The 18,283-nt window shown below is 44.7% G+C and overlaps 1 protein-coding gene across 1 annotated transcript in view; it reads left to right on the forward strand.

Annotated features, from left to right (window-relative positions):
- Positions 1 to 18,283, forward strand: part of LOC144699678 (phospholipid-transporting ATPase ABCA1-like) — a 159,556-nt gene that overhangs the window by 82,346 nt on the left and 58,927 nt on the right. Inside the window, exons 12-20 of the mRNA XM_078570819.1 lie at positions 4,499 to 4,696; positions 5,683 to 5,888; positions 6,023 to 6,199; positions 7,667 to 7,889; positions 9,239 to 9,460; positions 10,634 to 10,838; positions 13,181 to 13,294; positions 15,533 to 15,704; positions 16,869 to 17,000. Of these exons, the coding sequence (XP_078426945.1) occupies positions 4,499 to 4,696; positions 5,683 to 5,888; positions 6,023 to 6,199; positions 7,667 to 7,889; positions 9,239 to 9,460; positions 10,634 to 10,838; positions 13,181 to 13,294; positions 15,533 to 15,704; positions 16,869 to 17,000 (1,649 nt within the window). The remainder of the gene's footprint in view (positions 1 to 4,498; positions 4,697 to 5,682; positions 5,889 to 6,022; positions 6,200 to 7,666; positions 7,890 to 9,238; positions 9,461 to 10,633; positions 10,839 to 13,180; positions 13,295 to 15,532; positions 15,705 to 16,868; positions 17,001 to 18,283) is intronic.

Raw genomic sequence — 18,283 nt, forward strand, 5'->3', positions numbered from 1 at the left:
CACACATATATATATATAAAAGGTATTTTCTTCTGCTTTTTCCTCTCTGTGTCTCTGTTTCTATGTGTCTAGCAAACCAGCTGCCCTTTTGTGTCAAGGCGCGAAAGCTGTCACTTGACTTTCTTTAGGTTTCGGTCGTAGATCACATGGGCCTGTCTCTGGACAGAGTTTAGTATGATCACTAGTGTCCTTTTCAGAGCACTCTATTTCATCTGAAATTAAAAGAGACCGTTTAAAACGTAACATCTTATAAAGTTTTGCATTCGTAACAGCATAGAATTTCGAAGTGTACAGCACAGAAGAAATTTGGCCCATTGTGTTGGTGACATTCTTTGCTAGAGCAATCTAAAACTGGCCCCATTACCTTACTCTCTCCCCATAGTCATGTGTTGTCTTCTGCTTCAAATATATGGGAGTATAAGACACAAACATGCACATACTCCTCACAGCACACCCCCACCCACCCCAGCCTGCCTACTGCCGCTATGCCTCTCCCTTTCCTCCCAAAAATTTACAAAGTGAAAGCCATCCTAATGCACGTTAATACATTTTTATTTTGCATTATAATACTTTTATAAGATAACAATCATGGGGTGGAATTGTCCCAGATTTGCACTAAGTGCATAGTGGGCGGGTAAAACGCGTCTCTTCCATGGCGGGTGGGCTCTCATTCACCCGCCACACCATCACCTCGCCACTTCATCACACCAGGCACCACATTTAAAGTACAGCCGCGCTCAGTGCTTCCAGCCCAGGACTGCAGCAAAGAAGACATGGCCCTGAAAGGCAAGACGCTGCAGAGGCCCCGCAGTGATGTCCTCTACCCCCGCTCTGGCCACAGGAGGAGCAGCAACATTACCACTCCGGCTCGGTAGGCAATGGCAGCGGTGATCAGTGCCAATGCTGCACTGAAGAGGCTGGGCATCCAATGAAGATAGAGGGTGAATGATCTCACCCGTGCAGCCAGAGTAAGGCAACCATCTCATCAGTCTAAACTCACACACTCAAGCCCATCACACATTCACTGGCATCTCACTCACTGGGAACCTCATTGTAATACATCAGCACATCATTATAAGGCCAGCCCGCTGGACTCATTCCCCCCTGCCCTCCGCTAGATTGTCTGCTCATATCGGCGGAAAAAACACACCGACATGTTTCACAACAGCATATGGCTGACTCGTCCATCTGGCCTCATCAGGCTGCCTCCTGAACCCTCACCATCTTGAGGCCACTTGCACAGATCAACATGTTCCCCCCACACACACCCTGGGCTACTCTTCTTCCCCAGTACAGGTCTCGTCCTGCAGCTTCTTCCCTTGCCTGAGGCCACTTCTTCCCCTTCCCCAAGCAAGACCTCGCCCTGCAGCCATTGATAAGCCACCCGCATATGGCTGATCTGGTAGGTAGAGACCTGCCCGTGAGCCCCCATAAAAGTGATGTGGTGCTGTCTGTGAAACCTGGCACCGATGACTGCGAGTGCTGACCGAAGCAAGGTAGACAAACAAACCTTGAAATCCCGAGCGAAGTGCAGCCCGTCAAGTGCACGCCTTATATATGTTGTTGTGAAACATGTTGGCATGTTTTCCTGTGACGTGGGTGGATGATCCATTGGGGGGCAGGGGTTATGAGTCCAGCGGGCTGGCCTTATAATGATATGCTGATGTATTACAATAAAGTTCCCGATGCCTGATGGTGGGGAATGGGGCCCTCCATCGGCAGAAGGAGTGGAGGATCGCAAACTGGTTTCGTGAAGTCGCGAAACTAATTTTTGGCCTTCTCGCCATATTGTCCACTCACGCCACCGAACACGCCCAACGCTGGCGGGCACGGAAAGTCCCGCCCATGGTTTAGTTTAATTATCTGCAACAGTTTCTTTGTACCAAATTAAGTGCAATTTTCCCACATTCTCTGACTCCCTTCACGAGAAAGGATTTGGGATTTGGTTCTTTTGATTTTATTTGGAGGTCGTGTCCCCGGAGATTCACAGATAGCCCATTTTGAAATCCTAAGCTCTATTCCATTACAGACAGAATGAGTCTGGTCACATCAAGACATGGGTGAAATCCACTTTCCTAATGGAAAAAAAAATGAGTATCTTACTGGCAGCGATCATTCGTCTGAATTGTGTACTCGATATGCTCATTCTTTGTAAATAAGTGAGTACGTACATTAAGTATGGGTTGGCTGTAGAGAGCATGGACTGTTGTTTACCAACTGCTGAATTGGCAGAGAACTTGGCAAAATCCATCTGCACTTTGTACTACAGCTGTCTATGAATGACCATATGTGAACTGAAACAAAACAAAAACAGAATTACCTGGAAAAACTCAGCAGGTCTGGCAGCATCAGTGGAGAAGAAAAGAGTTGACGTTTTGAGTCCTCATGACCCTTCAACAGAACTGAGTATTATTAGGAGAGGGGTGAAATATAAGCTGGTTTAAGGTTGAGGGGGAGGGGGGGTTGTTGGGGGAGAGAAGTTGGGGGCTGGTGGTTGTACGGATAAGCAAGCAGTGATAGGAGCAGATAATCAAAAGATGTCACAGATAAAGGAACAATGTCTACTGCATTCGTTGCTCCCAATACGGTCTCCTCTACATTGGAGAGACCAAACGTAAACTGAGCGACCGCTTTGCAGAACACCTGCGGTCTGTCCGCAAGAAAGACCCAAACCTCCCTGTCGCTTGCCATTTTAACACTCCACACTGCTCTCTTGCCCACATGTCTGTCCTTGGCTTGCTGCATTGTTCCAGTGAAGCCCAACGCAAACTGGAGGAACAGCACCTCATCTTCCGACTAGGCACTTTACAGCCTTCCGGACTGAATATTGAATTCAACAACTTTAGATCTTGAACTCCCTCGTCCATCCCCACCCCCTTTCCGTTTCTTCCCCCTCCCTTTTGTTTTTTCCAATAATTTATATAGATTTTTCTTTTCCCACCTATTTCCATTATTTTTAAATCTATACCTGTAATGCCCTGTCAGTCTTTCCACCCCACACCCACTAGAGCTGTACCTTGAGTGTCCTGCCATCCATTCTTAATTAGCACATTCTCTTAGATAATATCACCACCTTCAACACCTCTTTGTTCCTTTGTCTGTGACATCTTTTGATTATCTGCTCCTATCACTGCTTGCTTGTCCCTACAACCACCCCCACCCCCTTCCACCCCACAACTTCTCTCTCCCCCCTCCCCCCGCTGCACCTTAAACCAGCTTATATTTCACCCCTCTCCTAACTTTACTCAGTTCTGTTGAAGGGTCGTGAGGACTTGAAACGTCAACTCTTTTCTTCTTCGCCGATGCTGCCAGACCTGCTGAGTTTTTCCAGGTAATTCTGTTCTGGTTTTGTTTTGGATTTCCAGCATCCGCAGTAGTTTTTTGTTTTTATCATATGTGAACTGCATTGCCCCCTGGTGGAAAATGCAGGAAGCATGCAATAAATGAAAAGCATGAGGACTGCTCTTGCATCAGTAAAATTAACCCTATACTTGGGCAACATTTAAGCTTTCTTTCCTAGTTGGTTGACACTTCCGATTGGCCACCACATGTATCTGTTCTAGCAGGGGAGGTGGTGGCATAGTGGTATTGTCACTAGACTAGTATTCCAGAAACCCAAGGTAGTGGAACTTGGGCTCCAATCCACCACATCAGATGGTAAAATTTGAACCCAATGAAAATCTGGAATTTAAAGTCTGATGATGACCATTGCCAATTGTCATAAAAACCTAGCTGGTTCATTAATGTCCTTTAGGGAAGGAAATCTGTCGTCCTTACCTGGTCTGGCCTACATGTGACTCCAGATCCACAGCAAATATGGTTGACTCTTAAATGCCCTCTGAACAGAGGCAATTAGGGGTGGGCAATAAATGCTGGCTTAGCCAGTGATGTCCATGAATGAATAAAAGAAAAAGTATTTGGTTTGCATTCAGGTGTGCTGAAAAGTGCACTTGTGTGGGCATCAGGCTTGGTTGTGATTCCTCCTACAGTTCAGCAGTGCTCCATGAGATGGAATAGACACTTAAAAGTAATAGCAAAAGTTTTTATGGAAATAGGCAAAAGATGAGATGAGGAATTTTTGTAATACAGTAAACTGTCACGATCTGGAATGCACTGTCTGAAAGGGTGGTGGAAACAGATTCAATCATAACTTCCAAAAGGTCATTGGATAGAAACATGAAAAGGAAAAATTTGCAGGGCTGCAGACGAAGAGAAAGAGAGTGGGGTGAATTAGATTGTTCTTTCAAAGGGCTGGCGCAGACTCAATTGGCTGTATGAATCTGTGAGTCTGTGCTTTTGGGAGGGAAGAGGTGAGGGGAGAATATCGGAGATGGAAAGAAAATTTGAATCTGATGTTATTAGATTCAGTTGCATTTTTCTCTCATGTTAATAGACTTCAGACCCGATCTTCCCACTGGGAGGCAGCACAAACCAGTCTTGTCGCCGTTGAATACTGTACTGACATCAAATATTTCCCTTCAATTTCTATTCCCTGCAGAGCCTATTAAAGAAGCACATTACGGCAAAGTACGTTGACTCAAAGTTAGCTGGGACCTCTTGGACGGCTGCTGACCTCTCCAACTTTCTTGCTAAATATCCAGAGGAGGTCCACCATCCGAACAGGTCAACATACACCTGGAGGGAGGCTTACAATGAGACCGAGCAGGCAATTCACACGATATCACTCGCTATGGAGGTCAGTCTTACTTGTCTTTTGCGTGGTCATTCAAACCCAATTTGCCCCATTTGATCAAAAGCTTGTCTTGCAACCTGCATTGGTAGGCTGGTATTGGTAGCTTAAGGGTAGAGTTTCTTCCCACCATACAGAAGGCCAGGGTTTGATTCCCAGTCATTGTAGGATCTTTAAGGATGACACCAGAACTGAAAGGTTTTACCCATCAGGAAAACCTGACAGGCTGGAGTCCTTTTCTCTAGAAAAGAGAAGGGCTGAATCATCACCCAATAGAGGTCTTTAAGATTATGAAAGGGTTTGATAGGGTAGATCCTTCTGGGGTGAAAGCAAAACCAGGCACCATATGCATTGGATAATCACTAATAAATCCAACAGTGAATTCCGGAGAAACTTCTCCACCCAGATGGAATGTGGAACTTGTTACCAGATGGACTGGTTGAGGTGAATAGCATTCCGGGAAGCTCGATAAACATATGAAGGAGAAAAGAATAGAAGGTTATGTTGAAAGGTTTAGATTGATGATAGGTGGGAGGAGGCTGCTGAGGAACATAAACACCGGGAAGGGAAGGTTGGGCCAAAAGGCCTGTCCCTGTGTTATGTGATCTATGTAATTCTATGCACAGTTCTGAGAATGTACATTCAAACTTCATTATTACAAACTTATGGGTTCTGACCAATTTTCACTAGGCCCAGTCAATGTTTGAGGTGATTATAAAAGATTATAAAAAGAACCAACAAGGATGGTGGAAGTGGAGACTATCAGCGATTTCAAAAGGAAATTGGGTGGGCACCTGTGGGAAATAAACTTACAGAGAGGAGCTTAGGAATGGGACTGACTGGATTGCCCTACAGAGGGCCAGAATGGGCTCGATGGGCTGAATGGCTTATTTATCTGCTGTAATGACCCTGTGACTCTCTGAAGAGATGCATGAACTTGAGTGATGGTGTTTGACGACCACATATTAATTGTAACTTGTTTCCGATCCAAGTGTATAAAGTGGGACAAACTGGAGGCGGTGTCCACTGAGGAGAAGCTAATAAACAAATCCATGGAACTGCTGGACGAAAGGAAATTCTGGGCTGGAATTGTCTTCCTAGGACCTGACTCAAACAGTACCAAACCATCGGAGCACGTCAAGTATAAGATTCGGATGGATATAGACAATGTGGAGAGAACAAACAAGATAATGGATGGGTAATACGCTGGCAGCAGCATGACATTAAAAGCCACAGTGCTTTATTTATGGAAGGCAATGTGTTGATGACAGCTTTGTCAAAGCCTCTGTTGCTCAGAATTATGCTTATTTTCACTTTGTTCTTTTCCTACAGCTACTGGGATCCTGGTCCTCGTGCTGACCCATTTGAAGACCTCCGTTATATTTGGGGTGGTTTCTCTTACCTCCAGGATATAATAGAGCATGCAATTATCCGCACCGTGACAGGGAGCAAAGAGAAAACCGGCGTGTATATTCAGCAAATGCCATACCCCTGCTATGTGGATGACTTGTAAGTTTAAAGAAGTAACTTCTCAACTTTCACTGGAGGACGGCTGCTTTCTTCCAAACCTTGCGTACTACACACTGCCCTTGCTTAAGGAGCTGGTCAGCAACCTGCTCCCCTGCTCAACTTGAAATCACCCGAAACTCTGCTCCCGCATCTTAACTCGCACCAAATCCTGCGCTCGCTGACCTCCGCTGGCTCCTGGTTGAGCAATGCCTTGCTTTTAAAATTCTTATCCTTATTTCAAATCTTTCCCTGGACTCACACCGCCTCAACGCCACCCCCCCTTCCCCCCAACCCCCTTTAACTCTGTGACCTCCTCCAGCCCCACAATCCCCCAATATATCTGAAATCCTCCAACTCCGGCTTCTTGAGCATCCTGAGTTTCAGTCTCTCTGGCGTGAAAGGCTGTACCTTCAGCTACTGAGACTCTAAGCTCGAGGATTCCCTTTCTAATTTTTTTTTTGCCCCTTTACCTCTTTTTCATCCTTCAAGGCACTCGTTAAAACCTATCCCTTTGGCCAAGCTTTGGGTTGTCTGCCCTAATGTTTTCTTACATGGCTCGTGTCAAATTTTGTTTCATAATTCCCCTCTGGAGTGTCAGCTCTGCCATGTAAATGACACTATATAAATGCAAGCTGTTGTCACTGTTGCTCTCGAGGAGCTTAAGTAAGAAGTGTGCAGTGCTCTTCCTGATATGCCACTTGCACTCACTCCTGCTCTTAACACTTTTTTGAAAAAAATAGCTTATTCTGGATCTGTGGGAGTCACTGGCAAGGACAGCATAATTTAGCCTTCCCTAATTGCCCTGTGAAGGTGGTGTTGAATGGACCACTTCGGGAGGCAGTGGGTGAGAGACAGGAGTTGCGTTGTAGCCAGATCAGGTGAAAATGGGAGGTTACATTCCCTCAAGGACGTTAGGGAACCAGTCGAGCTTCCATGGAAATCCAGCAACTTTCTGGTCAGTTTTACAGATACCAAGATAGATTTAAATGCTCAAACTGTCACTGAGAGACTTGAGTTCGTGCTTAACTGGATTGTTAATTTAGACCTTTGGATTACTAATCCAAGAATATGATCGCCACATCCCATACCCCATCCTTAAAACACATACAGGGGCATTTATTCCCATTCTGTGTTGGAGGCAATAATAAAACACGTCGCAACCCCAGATGTACTAGTATTAACCTCACAATGTTTTCAGGTTTGAAATGTTCTTTGCTTTCATCTGACCGAGCGGATCACCTCAAAGCCTTTGGCTGGGATTTTCCAGCCCTTGTCGGTCCCACGGGGGATGCGGCAGCCCAGCCAAAAGTCCGTTGACTTTCAACGGGACCGGATGATCCCGGTAAAGGGCGGGGTCGGAAAATCCCACCCTTTGTTTAAGTGCGCTCGCTTGTCTCCATGTTCGAAGAGTTCAAACAAAAAAACACCAAAACCCCAAAATGTCCTCTTTCTGCCATCTAACCTTAGGTTTCTTCGCATCTTGAGCCAGTCACTGCCGCTTTTCACCACTCTGGCCTGGATATATTCTGTCGCTGTGATCATTAAAGGGATAGTGTACGAGAAAGAAGCACGCCTCAAGGAGACCATGAGAATTATGGGGTTGAATAGCGGCACCTTGTGGCTCAGCTGGTTCATCAGCAGTTTAATCCCTCTTCTTGTCAGTGCTGCCTTGCTGGTGATAATTTTAAAGGTAAGTAGCACCATACTGAAATATTGTTAACCAAGTGAAGTGACCGTCATTTTCCCATGTAGAAGTTTCTGGAATTCCACTAGTGTCAGTAGAGGTTTGCGCGTGGTTGAAAATGACTGTGGGGATGAATGTCCCTGCTGTTTCTCCTGACCTGTCGTCAGATCGCTAGGCAGGATCCACATTCACCTGTTGCAAAAGAGCTTTCTTCCAAAGGGCTGCTGAAGAGACCGTTGACAGAGTAGGAAAATTCCCGGAGATTTCCCCAGTTACATTCCTGAAGATTGTTTGAGAGAAAAAAACCAAAGGTTCCCTTTGTCCAATCAAAGTATGTGACCAGGTTTCTTCAGGGATTTTGCGGGAAAGGTACAAAGTAACTCAAAAAATCGGAAATTAAAAATGCAAGATCATAAGAAATAGGAGGAGGAGTAGGCCACTTGGCCCATCGAACCTGCTCCGCCATTCGATAAGATCATGGCTGATCTGACTGTGGCCTTAACTCCACTTTCCTGCCTGTCCCCCATAACCCTCGACTCCCTTGTCGATCAAAAACACAAAATATTCACAACCTCTGGATGCTCTAACTTGTTTTACAGCCAATGAAATACTTTTGAGGTGTGGCACTGTTGTCATTTGGGAAACGTGGCACCCGTCTGCACCCAGTAAGATCCCACAAACAGAAATCTGATAATGGCGGGTAATCTGACTTCGAAAAATAAATATTGGCCTGAACACACACAAGAACTCCTCTACGCTTCTTTGAAATAGTGCGGGGAGAGCTTTTGCATCCACCTGAGAGGACGGGCAGGGCCTCAGTTTACAATCTCTCATGAAAGACGGCACCGCGGTAATGCGGCACTCCCTCAGTACTTCACTGAGAATGTCAGCCTTCTGTGCTCAAGTCTTTGGATTGGGAAAATACCTATCGTCTTCTGCCTCAGAGGCTACCACAAGAGTGCTACTGTTGAGGCCCAACTGATACCATTAACTTTGATTTGAATACAAAGATGTTCCAACTAATGTTTGATTCAGTGGCTGATGCGTTGTCTCATATCTCTGCCACCTAAGTTCATGTTGGATTTTAACTTGAAAACATATAGCTTTGCAGTTTATATAAACATATGAGTCCTTTAAACCTGCAATCATTTTGTTTTGTGGCAGAAGTTCGGCATGTATAAGATGACACAGTTTATGATGCAGACTTCACCTCGGTATCAGAATGTGAAATTTAGTTTCACCGCAACCAGTTTTAGAACAGTTCTAATTTAGATTTTGTTGGTTTAATGCTTCTCAAAGTTTGGTTTAAAGCATTATTTAAATGAAATGATGATTTCTGTCCCCCGTTCTTTCAGGAAGGAAACATCCTGCCTTACAGTAATCCCATTGCTGTCTTCTCGTTCCTTGCTGTTTTTGGGGTGGTAACCATCTTACAGTGCTTTTTGATCAGCACCATGTTCTCAAAGGCTAACCTGGCAGCAGCCTGTGGAGGGATCATCTACTTCACCCTGTATCTCCCATACGTGCTCTGTATGGCCTGGCAGGAGTATATTACCTATCCGGTCAAAATCGTTGCTGTAAGTAGGCCATTCAGCAGCTAGCTCCACAACTGGGTTACAAAATTCTGTGTTGCTCAAGGCCCTGGGGATTAATTTTACAACTTGCTCAATGTCATGGGCTCAGCTTCTGCTACAAGCATCCCCAAATCAAGAGAAGCAAGGACCAGGCGCAGAATACAGTTCCGACAACTTTGCACCAACAATTGCGCCACACGCTTATGAAGGCTGCGCATGAGCGTCTGAGTTTAGTGGCAGTACCCTTGGTTCTGTTCTGCAGGCCCCATGCTACCTTTGTCTAAAATTGGAAATTATTGGCCCAAGTCAACAATAGACTTTGCAAGATGTGCCCAATTTATAATGAGCACATCTTTCTTTAATGGCACACAGCATGTTAATTCATGACAGCACTCCCATGAAGCTTCATTTTACTTTCATAACGTGTGAATGAATCGTCGTTAAGGGTGTTAACACAAAGCTGATTTTCTTGATGGTGTAATTTGGCTCTTGAGAATGATGTTCACAAATCCATGTCCATGTTGCCAGTATGGCAGCTGCCACACCCTATGCCTTCTCACCCAACCCAACGTTATTCATTTATGTTTAAAGCAAATTAAAAAGGACTGTGCTTGTCACTAAACTTAAAAAAAAGACTTGAATTTATATCATGTCTTCACAACTTCACAATGCTCCAAAGCGCTTTACAGCCAATGAAGTACATTTTGAAGTGCAGTCACTTCTGTAATGTGGGAAATGCACCTACCAGTTGGCACACTGCAAACTCCCACAAACAGCCATGAGATGATGACTAAATAATCTGTTTCTCAGTGACGTAGGTTGAAGGATAAATATTGGCAATGAGATTCTTTATGCCCCAGAAGGGCAAACAGGGCCTCATCATGGTACCTCTTACAATGCAGTACTCCTGCAGTACTACACTGCAGTGCCAGGCTCAAAACTATATACTCAGGCCTCTGGAGTGGGCTTGAACCCATGATGTTAAAAATGTTTTTTGAGATTCTCCCTGGTGACTGTAGTTGTGCTTCAGATTATTTGTGGTTCAGATTTACACAGGAGCTCCTCACCATTATTACCCTGGGGATAAAAATAATTACCACAACCGCAAGTAGGGATGGCAATTGTTATTTTTCACTGGTTGCCTCTCCCAATTCCAATGTCTTATTGCATTCACAGAGTCTGCTATCCCCAGTCGCATTTGGCTTTGGCTTTGACTATTTTGCCCAGTTCGAGGAGCAGGGAATTGGAGTCCAGTGGCATAACCTCTTCTCAAGTCCATCAAAAGGCGATGAGTACAACATCACCACCTCCATTGTCCTCATGATAGTCGACACGTTCCTCTACGGAGTCCTAACCTGGTACATTGAGGCAGTTTTTCCAGGTATAGAAAATAATGACAAAATGAACAACCTTATCATCGCAGTAAAAAAGTGAGATGACTGGATCTGTTAATATCACTGTGTGAAGTACTTTCTTCCCTCAAAACACTTTTTTATTCTCTTACAGTTATTGAGTTGTGAAAGAAAGTGTGCATGTTATTGTACGCTACAAAAATGTAGTGATTATTCACACCACTGTATTACCCAGTGAATTGGAGGTGGAAAAGGGCTTACTTCAGGACTTACAACAAATGGAGTTTATTTTACAGCAAATAGTCTCTCTTAAAGCAAATAGAGTCTATTTACTTTGAGTCACTACCTACTACAGCACACAAAACTCATGTCTCCTGAAAAAAGCAGAACTACTTCTTTGGCAAAATGCAGTGAGTGGAAGATGGTTACATAATGCAAATTTTGTGCATAAAATCAATCCCAGTCACTTGAAGAATGCTGGTCTCCGGGTGCTATTGAAGGGAGGATTACCAATCGCCAGCATTTTGGTCAAGACTTTGTCCTATCATGGTATGCAGCTTGAAAAATAATCAAGGCTGTTTGCAGGTTTAGGATAAAGTAGCAAATTGGTAATATTACTGGACTAGTATATGAGTTAAAATCCCATCATGCTAGCTGGGGAATTTAAATTCAGTTAATTAAATAAATATGATAAATAATAGAGTAATGGTGACCATGAAACTACTGGACTGTCATAAAAACCCATCAGGCTCACTAATGCCCTTTAAGGAAGAAAATCTGCCATCCTTACCCGGTCTGGCCTACATGTGACTCTTAGCTGCTCCCTAAAATGGCCTAGCAAGCCACTCAGTGGTATTTAAGGAAGCGGCTCACCACCACCTGGTCAAGAGGCAACTATGGGTAGGCAATAAATCCTGGCCCTGCCAGCAACACCTACATCCTGTGAGTGAATTAAAAAGGTTACACGGTGCCCATATTGACAGTTTAATACAACTAATGAGTTCTTCACAGTTGGGTGGATTAGTTGGATAGTGAGACTGGAGTCATTCCTCATCAGAGTTGAACAGGTTGGGTAGTTCACTAGGGTAAACAATGAGGTAAATAATTGCACAATTCCAATGTAGCCATGCCTTCAAAAGGAAAATAGGAACAGGAATAGGCCATTCAGCATTCGAGCCTCTAACACCGTTCAGTTAGATTAAGGCTGATCCGTATCTTCATCTGCCCGTTTTCATTCCATAACCCTTACTAATTTTGCCAAAAAAAAAACCTATCAATCCTAGTTTTTAAATTTTCAATTGAGCTCCAGCCTCAATAGCTTTTTGAGGGGTTGGGAGGAGGTGGGGTGGAAGAGTTTGAGATTCCCACTGTTTTTTTGTGAAGTGCTTCCTGTCATCTCCCCTGAATGGCCTAGCTCTAACTTTAATGTTATGCTCCCTTGTTCTGAACTCCCCCACTAGAGGAATGTAATTTTTCTCTATCCACCCTGTAATTGGCAGAGTAGAAGAGAGAGGATCTGGCCTCAGCCATTCTGACTTATTGGTCTTGGCAGAATACATGAGAAAGGATCTGTACTCAGCCACTCTGTCTCACTGGCCCTAGCAGAATATGTGAGAGACGATCTGCGCTCAGCCACGCTACCTTATTGGTCCTGGCAGAATATGTGAGAGAGGATCTGTGCTCAACCACTCTGCCTTATTGGTCCTGGCAGAATATGTGAACTTGCAGTGGTGCAGCTGAATAATGTTTCATGTGTATACGGAAGCCTTCTCTGGTTTCACAGGAAACAGAGTACTCAGCGTATGTGGCTGACTAGGCCAGCTTCAAGCTTTTCAATCTATTATCTCTAAGGCCGGGGTAGAGGATTGTGGAAAACCCCAGATTCAAATAGATGGAGCATTTTTGTAACACACATCCAGCCATGATACTGGAGGTGATGCATTACTCCTGCCCCAGACTAACATATTAGATTATTTGGTCTTATTGGAGACAATGGAGGCCTTTTGACTTTCGATAAAATGGGCACTACTGATTCAACATTTAAACATTTCTCCCAGTTTTCATTTGCTCATCATCTAAAGTCAAAATTTCTCCCGTTGACACTTTCTAACATTCTGTGAAGTGCAGATAAAACCTTTACTAAGTATTGGGCTTCCATAGACATTTGGAAAGTTCTGCTTCATGGAGGCCACGTAGAGTGTAGGTATTTATATACTCAGCAACTGTCTGGTCTGGAAAGCGGGTCAGTTTAGAATGCTATTCCAATTTTAGCCAGCGTATAATATGAATCAAGGAAGTTGGATTTTCAGTGATGGAGCACAGTGTTCACCTTCCCTTTTCTATAATTCTCTGTGTCCTGTTTGTTATCCAGGTCAATATGGCATTCCCAAACCATGGTATTTTCCTTTCACCAAATCCTATTGGTGTGGAGACACGGTTCAGAACATTAAGCAGACTCCATCTGCTAGGAACGCAAATTCGCAGAGTAAGTGCCAGAGAATATTCTTTGAAATGAAGGATGTGTCTGCAAGATTATTTTTTTTAGCTGCTGCTGAGCTTTTCTTTAAATAGCGTTTCCATATTTCGCTTGGAGAATTTATTTCAAACGCTGATTAAAATAAGTGATATGCCCGAGAATGCATTAGGAAACGATCCTGGGGTGCTGGAATCTGCTGCTCCTTTCTCGAGCTTCAGTGTTGCCAGGGGAACGGAGTACGCTGTGTCATGCGGGTTTCAGGCAATCCTGTACTCTCATAAGCATCACCTGGAAATGTAAAAAAATGGTGAGGAGTGTGATCATTTTCTGTTTTATATTCAGCCCCCTCCACCCTTTGAAGAATTTGCTGTTGATTTTCCCGTGAGTCCAAAATTTACCAGCATGTTCCAGAACTGACAGTTCGTGATTTTAGCAGTGAATGCTTCATGGATTCAGATATGACCTTTCTGTTCTGCTATTTTACCTTTCTTTTTTTGCATAGAGTTAATATTTCTGTTAAGGAAGGCAGTGGCGTGGTGGTATTGTCACTGGACTGGTATTCCAGAGACCCCAGGGTAGTGCTCTGGGGACCTGGGTTCGAATCCCACCACGGCAGATGGTGGAATTTGAATTCAATAAAAACCTGGAATTAAAAGTCTGATGATGACCACGAAACCATTGTTGATAGTTGGAAAAAAAAACCATCTGGTTCACGAATGTCCTTTAGGGAAGGAAATCTGCTGGCCTACATGTGACTCCAGACCGACAGCAATGTGGTTGACTCTTAAGTGCCCTCTGAATGAGGGCAATTAGGGAAGGGCAGTAAATGCTGACCTAGCCAGCGATACCCACATCCCATGAATGAATATTTTAAAAAAGGGCAAGAAATGTCACATTTCACTTACTGAAGTGCAAGGAAAATCCTTCCAAACTGCAGATAAGCTCAAGACCCCATCAAGTGCCTCTTGGTGTCATAAAGTTTAATTGATTTTTGCTTCTGTTTTCCTTTCCGGTGTGCTATATTCCCATATAGATGTGTAGAGGCCAACATAAGTGAACAGAGATAAATGTCCATGGATTCTTCAAAGCTGGATATTCTGTTCAGTGGCACAGGCTTCTTGAGTTTAGTAAATGCAGAAAATGCTGGAAAACACTCAGTGGGTCAGGAAGCATCTGTGGAGAGAGATACAGAGTTAACGGGCTGGATTTTCCCCACTGGGGGCAGGAAACAGGAGCTTCCAGTTGCTAAGCCCACCTCCCGGGGAAACAGCCACACTTTGGGGTTTTCTCAGGGCACTCGCTTCATTGGCATGAGGGCAGGTTTTCTGCTTAATTATGGGTGGTGAGTGGGCTCTCAAAGCTGGTGAGCCAATCAGAGGCCTTCCAGCTTGAGAGGAGCAACAGGCTGTGGCGGAAGGTAAGTAGCTGAGGGGGCACTTCAACATGGAGGCAACTTCTCTCCAACCTCTATACATCTTTAATTAAGAAAATGGATTCAGTAGCTAGCCCACCACTGTGTCAGGTAGGGTGGGGTGGGGTGGGGAAGGGGGATGTGGAAGGCCCTCAACAGGGTGGTCTATGGCTGCTCTTGCACCTAGGTAGGGAAGACAGGCCTCTATGCCTGCCGTGGCCCCTGAGCTTGATGGTGGCTGCCTGCCCTCCAGGCACCTAAACTGGCTCCCTCCAGTGTGGGAAAACTGGAGGTCAACTGGAAAATTCAGGCTGGATTTTCAACCTCCATCTGCCTCTGAATTCAGCCTGGCGGGGGCTGAAATCCAGCTCGATGTTTCAGGTCAATGTCCTTTAGTATTGCTGAAAAAAGAAACTTTTCTTTGTCAAAGCTTTTTGTCTTATGCTCATCAGGACAATTTGCAAGAATACCAATTTACATTGTATGAGAAGAGAGTGTTGATGTAATATCAGACAGTATAAATTTGTTGTTTTCCCTTACATTGGTATTCTTGCGAATTGTCCTGATGAGTGCAAGACAGAAAAAGTCTTTTTTTCCCCGCAATTTTCAAGTTCTGTACTGTCAAACAACCACGCAATGTTCTTTCATGAGAATTCTGCTTCTCTCAGCAGAGACACTGCCTGACATGCCAAGCATTTCCTGCAATTTCTGATTTTATTTAAGTTTCCAGCATCCCCAGTATTTTGTTGTTTTGTTTGGTAGATATTGGGTTGGATGAATTTCGGAGCAAGGCCTCTTGTGTGACTTTCTCGACTTTCTTTTTTTCTCTTTTTCAGTCTGTGTGGAAGAGGAGCCAAGTCACCTTAAACTGGGTGTCTCCATTCAAAACCTGGTCAAAATTTATCGCAATGGCAAGAAGCTGGCAGTTGATGGGCTCAGTCTCAGCTTTTATGAAGGACAAATCACCTCTTTCCTGGGACATAATGGAGCTGGCAAAACTACCACTATGTAAGGAGACTGTGCGAGGAACGAGAACTGGCCAGTCACTTTATGACCAGAGCTAGATTAAAGCAATTTTTGGGTTCAGTACAATCAAAGTTTGTATTTATGTACGGTCCCAGAACATGTCACAAAAACCTCTCAAGAGGTGTAGATCTTGACTTTGTGTGTTACCGTATATTGAGGGATAGCGAGTTGGTAACCTGTTATCCATCACTCCCAATTTTTGTTTCCTTAGAGCTTGGGGCTGGATTTTATGCTCTCCCCCCCTGATGCGTTTGAAGGCAGGTGGGCATGCAGCCTTCCTCTCACCTACACACCCACCCCCTATCTCTCTCCCCTTTTACGGGGTTGGTGGAGGCATCAAGTGTCCCTCTTGGGACTATTGAGGTCCTTAAATGGCAAATTATTGACCACTGAAGTGCCTCATCCTGTCGCTGCCACTATTTTACCCTCAGCGGGAGGCCAATGCCAAGCGGGTAGCCTGGCAGCTTTTACTGGGTGAGCTGGCGTCAGGCAAGGGAGGGGGAGCCTCCTTCATGTGGCACCCCCATGCCCATCGGAGGCACTCCCCCATACACGTTCATTCCCCATTCCACTCCCCCTTTAACCCTCCCCCAAGTCCTCTCAAACCTGGCCCCTCACCTCTCCTCACTGAGGCCTGCTAGCCAGGGCCCACCAATACATCGGACTTAAGTCAGTTCAGCCTCCATAACCTTCTCCTCTTCAGGGCCTGCCTGTCGTCCCAGCAGTGGCCACCGCTCGAACCTGGTGCCTCTGGGAAGACAGAGCTGCCGGCCAATTGGATTAGCCGGGAGCTCTCTAAGGCGGGACGTCCTCCTCAGTTGGGGGTGGAGGACTTGCACTTAGCCGAGCACAAAATGGCTGTGGGGCAGCTGGCTTGCTTGTGGGGGGTGCTCCCAACTAACCTTTAAGTGGGAGGGTGGGGCGAGGAACTCAGTGCCCCTAAAATCCAGCTAGCTCTTCATATTGGAAACCTTTGTGACAAATCCCAGAATAAAAACAAACAAGAATATATGGGGATTAAACTGGCTCCACTCAAAAGGCTTGGGTTTTATGTGTGTTATCAGCTATAGATTTTGTGAAAAGTGACTTTTTGAGCCTAACTGTGGTTTTATACAACTTGTAATATTGCTAACCCTTCTTTGGCAGGTCAATCTTGACAGGATTGTTCCCGCCCACCTCTGGGACTGCCTATATCCTGGGAAAAGATATCTGTTCCGACTTGGATTCCATTCGGCAAAGCCTGGGGGTGTGCCCGCAACACAATGTCCTTTTTGACATGTAAGTGCAGCTGGGAAGCTCTGTCAGTGAATTCCGAGCAGCTTTTTCATTTATAGAATGGTCCCGTTGCTCATTGTATAATATATGCGAATGCTGCAGTCAGTGCAGACTCGCTGAAGTAGTTCGCCTCACTGAACATACCTGAAAGCTTCTGTTGTATTTCCATTTCAGTCTCTTTATCTTGTAATGTCGTCTAAAGTCATTTTCAGATGCCAACACCCCCGCTCCCCCAACTTCCCCCATTACCCAGCTAACACTATGCTCCAGAGATTTCTCTACAAAGTAATGCTGGCTGAAACCAGTACCATAAGACCAGACATTGGAGACTAATATGTGGTAAGGGTGAGACAGTACTCAGTGATAGCTTTGCTATAAATCCCAAATAATGATGCAACATGTGCCTGTGTTGTTAGAAAATCACACTTGACTCGTGTAAGTCACAAGACTACAACCACATACAGCATATAATAATTTGCTTAAATTGTTGAAGTTTTAATACCATAAAAAGTACAAAGGAACCACACAGACCTTGAGGTTTCCAGACCTGATTCTCAGCCTGTGCTAATCTCAGTAGGATGGTGATTGGGTGTAACAATTGGCATCTGCATTCTTGGGCTAATGGTTTTCTACCTCTGAGGACAATCTAGTGACTCATGCTTACAAAAACAGGATTAGTATTGTCTGTTATTTCCTCAGTATTGGATTAACTAGCTAAAACTGTCATGTTTGACAGAATGAAGTTATGACTGCTTTGCTGAGGGATGTTAGTACCTGTGATCCTGTAACACAGCAAGGGTGTGAGCTTTCAGAATAGTTGGAAGTGAAAGGTGGGAGTGTGGGCGTGATACAAAAAAACCAATTTAGCCCAGCCCTCTACAGGCCGCGTGTATGGTCTCCACCACACCCAGAAGCATCCCAGATCCTCAGAGATAGTCAAGGGATTTGTAAAATATTCCCTCACCTTCATCCCCACTGACTGGCTACACCCCCACAAACATTTGCCCTCTCTCTCACGCTTTCTTTCCTCATTCCAAGCACTGGAGCCATTAGGGTTTAGATTCAAAATGAGTGCACCTGTTGTATGAGGTAAAGTGGGTGTAACAATGATAAATTTAGCAGTGGGAAGTCCTGTGGTCAATCTGGAGGTGGGAACCAGTGTACCTGGTGGTTGAAGGGAATGAGAGGCCAACCCAGTCTTGCGAGCTGAAAACCAGATTAAAAAAAGCAAATATATAAAAGTGCTGCATTTTGTATCTTTATTTCCTCATAAGACCCCTTTGTTA

This window comes from Cetorhinus maximus, chromosome 2 (assembly GCF_964194155.1).
Source record: "Cetorhinus maximus chromosome 2, sCetMax3.hap1.1, whole genome shotgun sequence".
Taxonomy (NCBI): domain Eukaryota; kingdom Metazoa; phylum Chordata; class Chondrichthyes; order Lamniformes; family Cetorhinidae; genus Cetorhinus; species Cetorhinus maximus.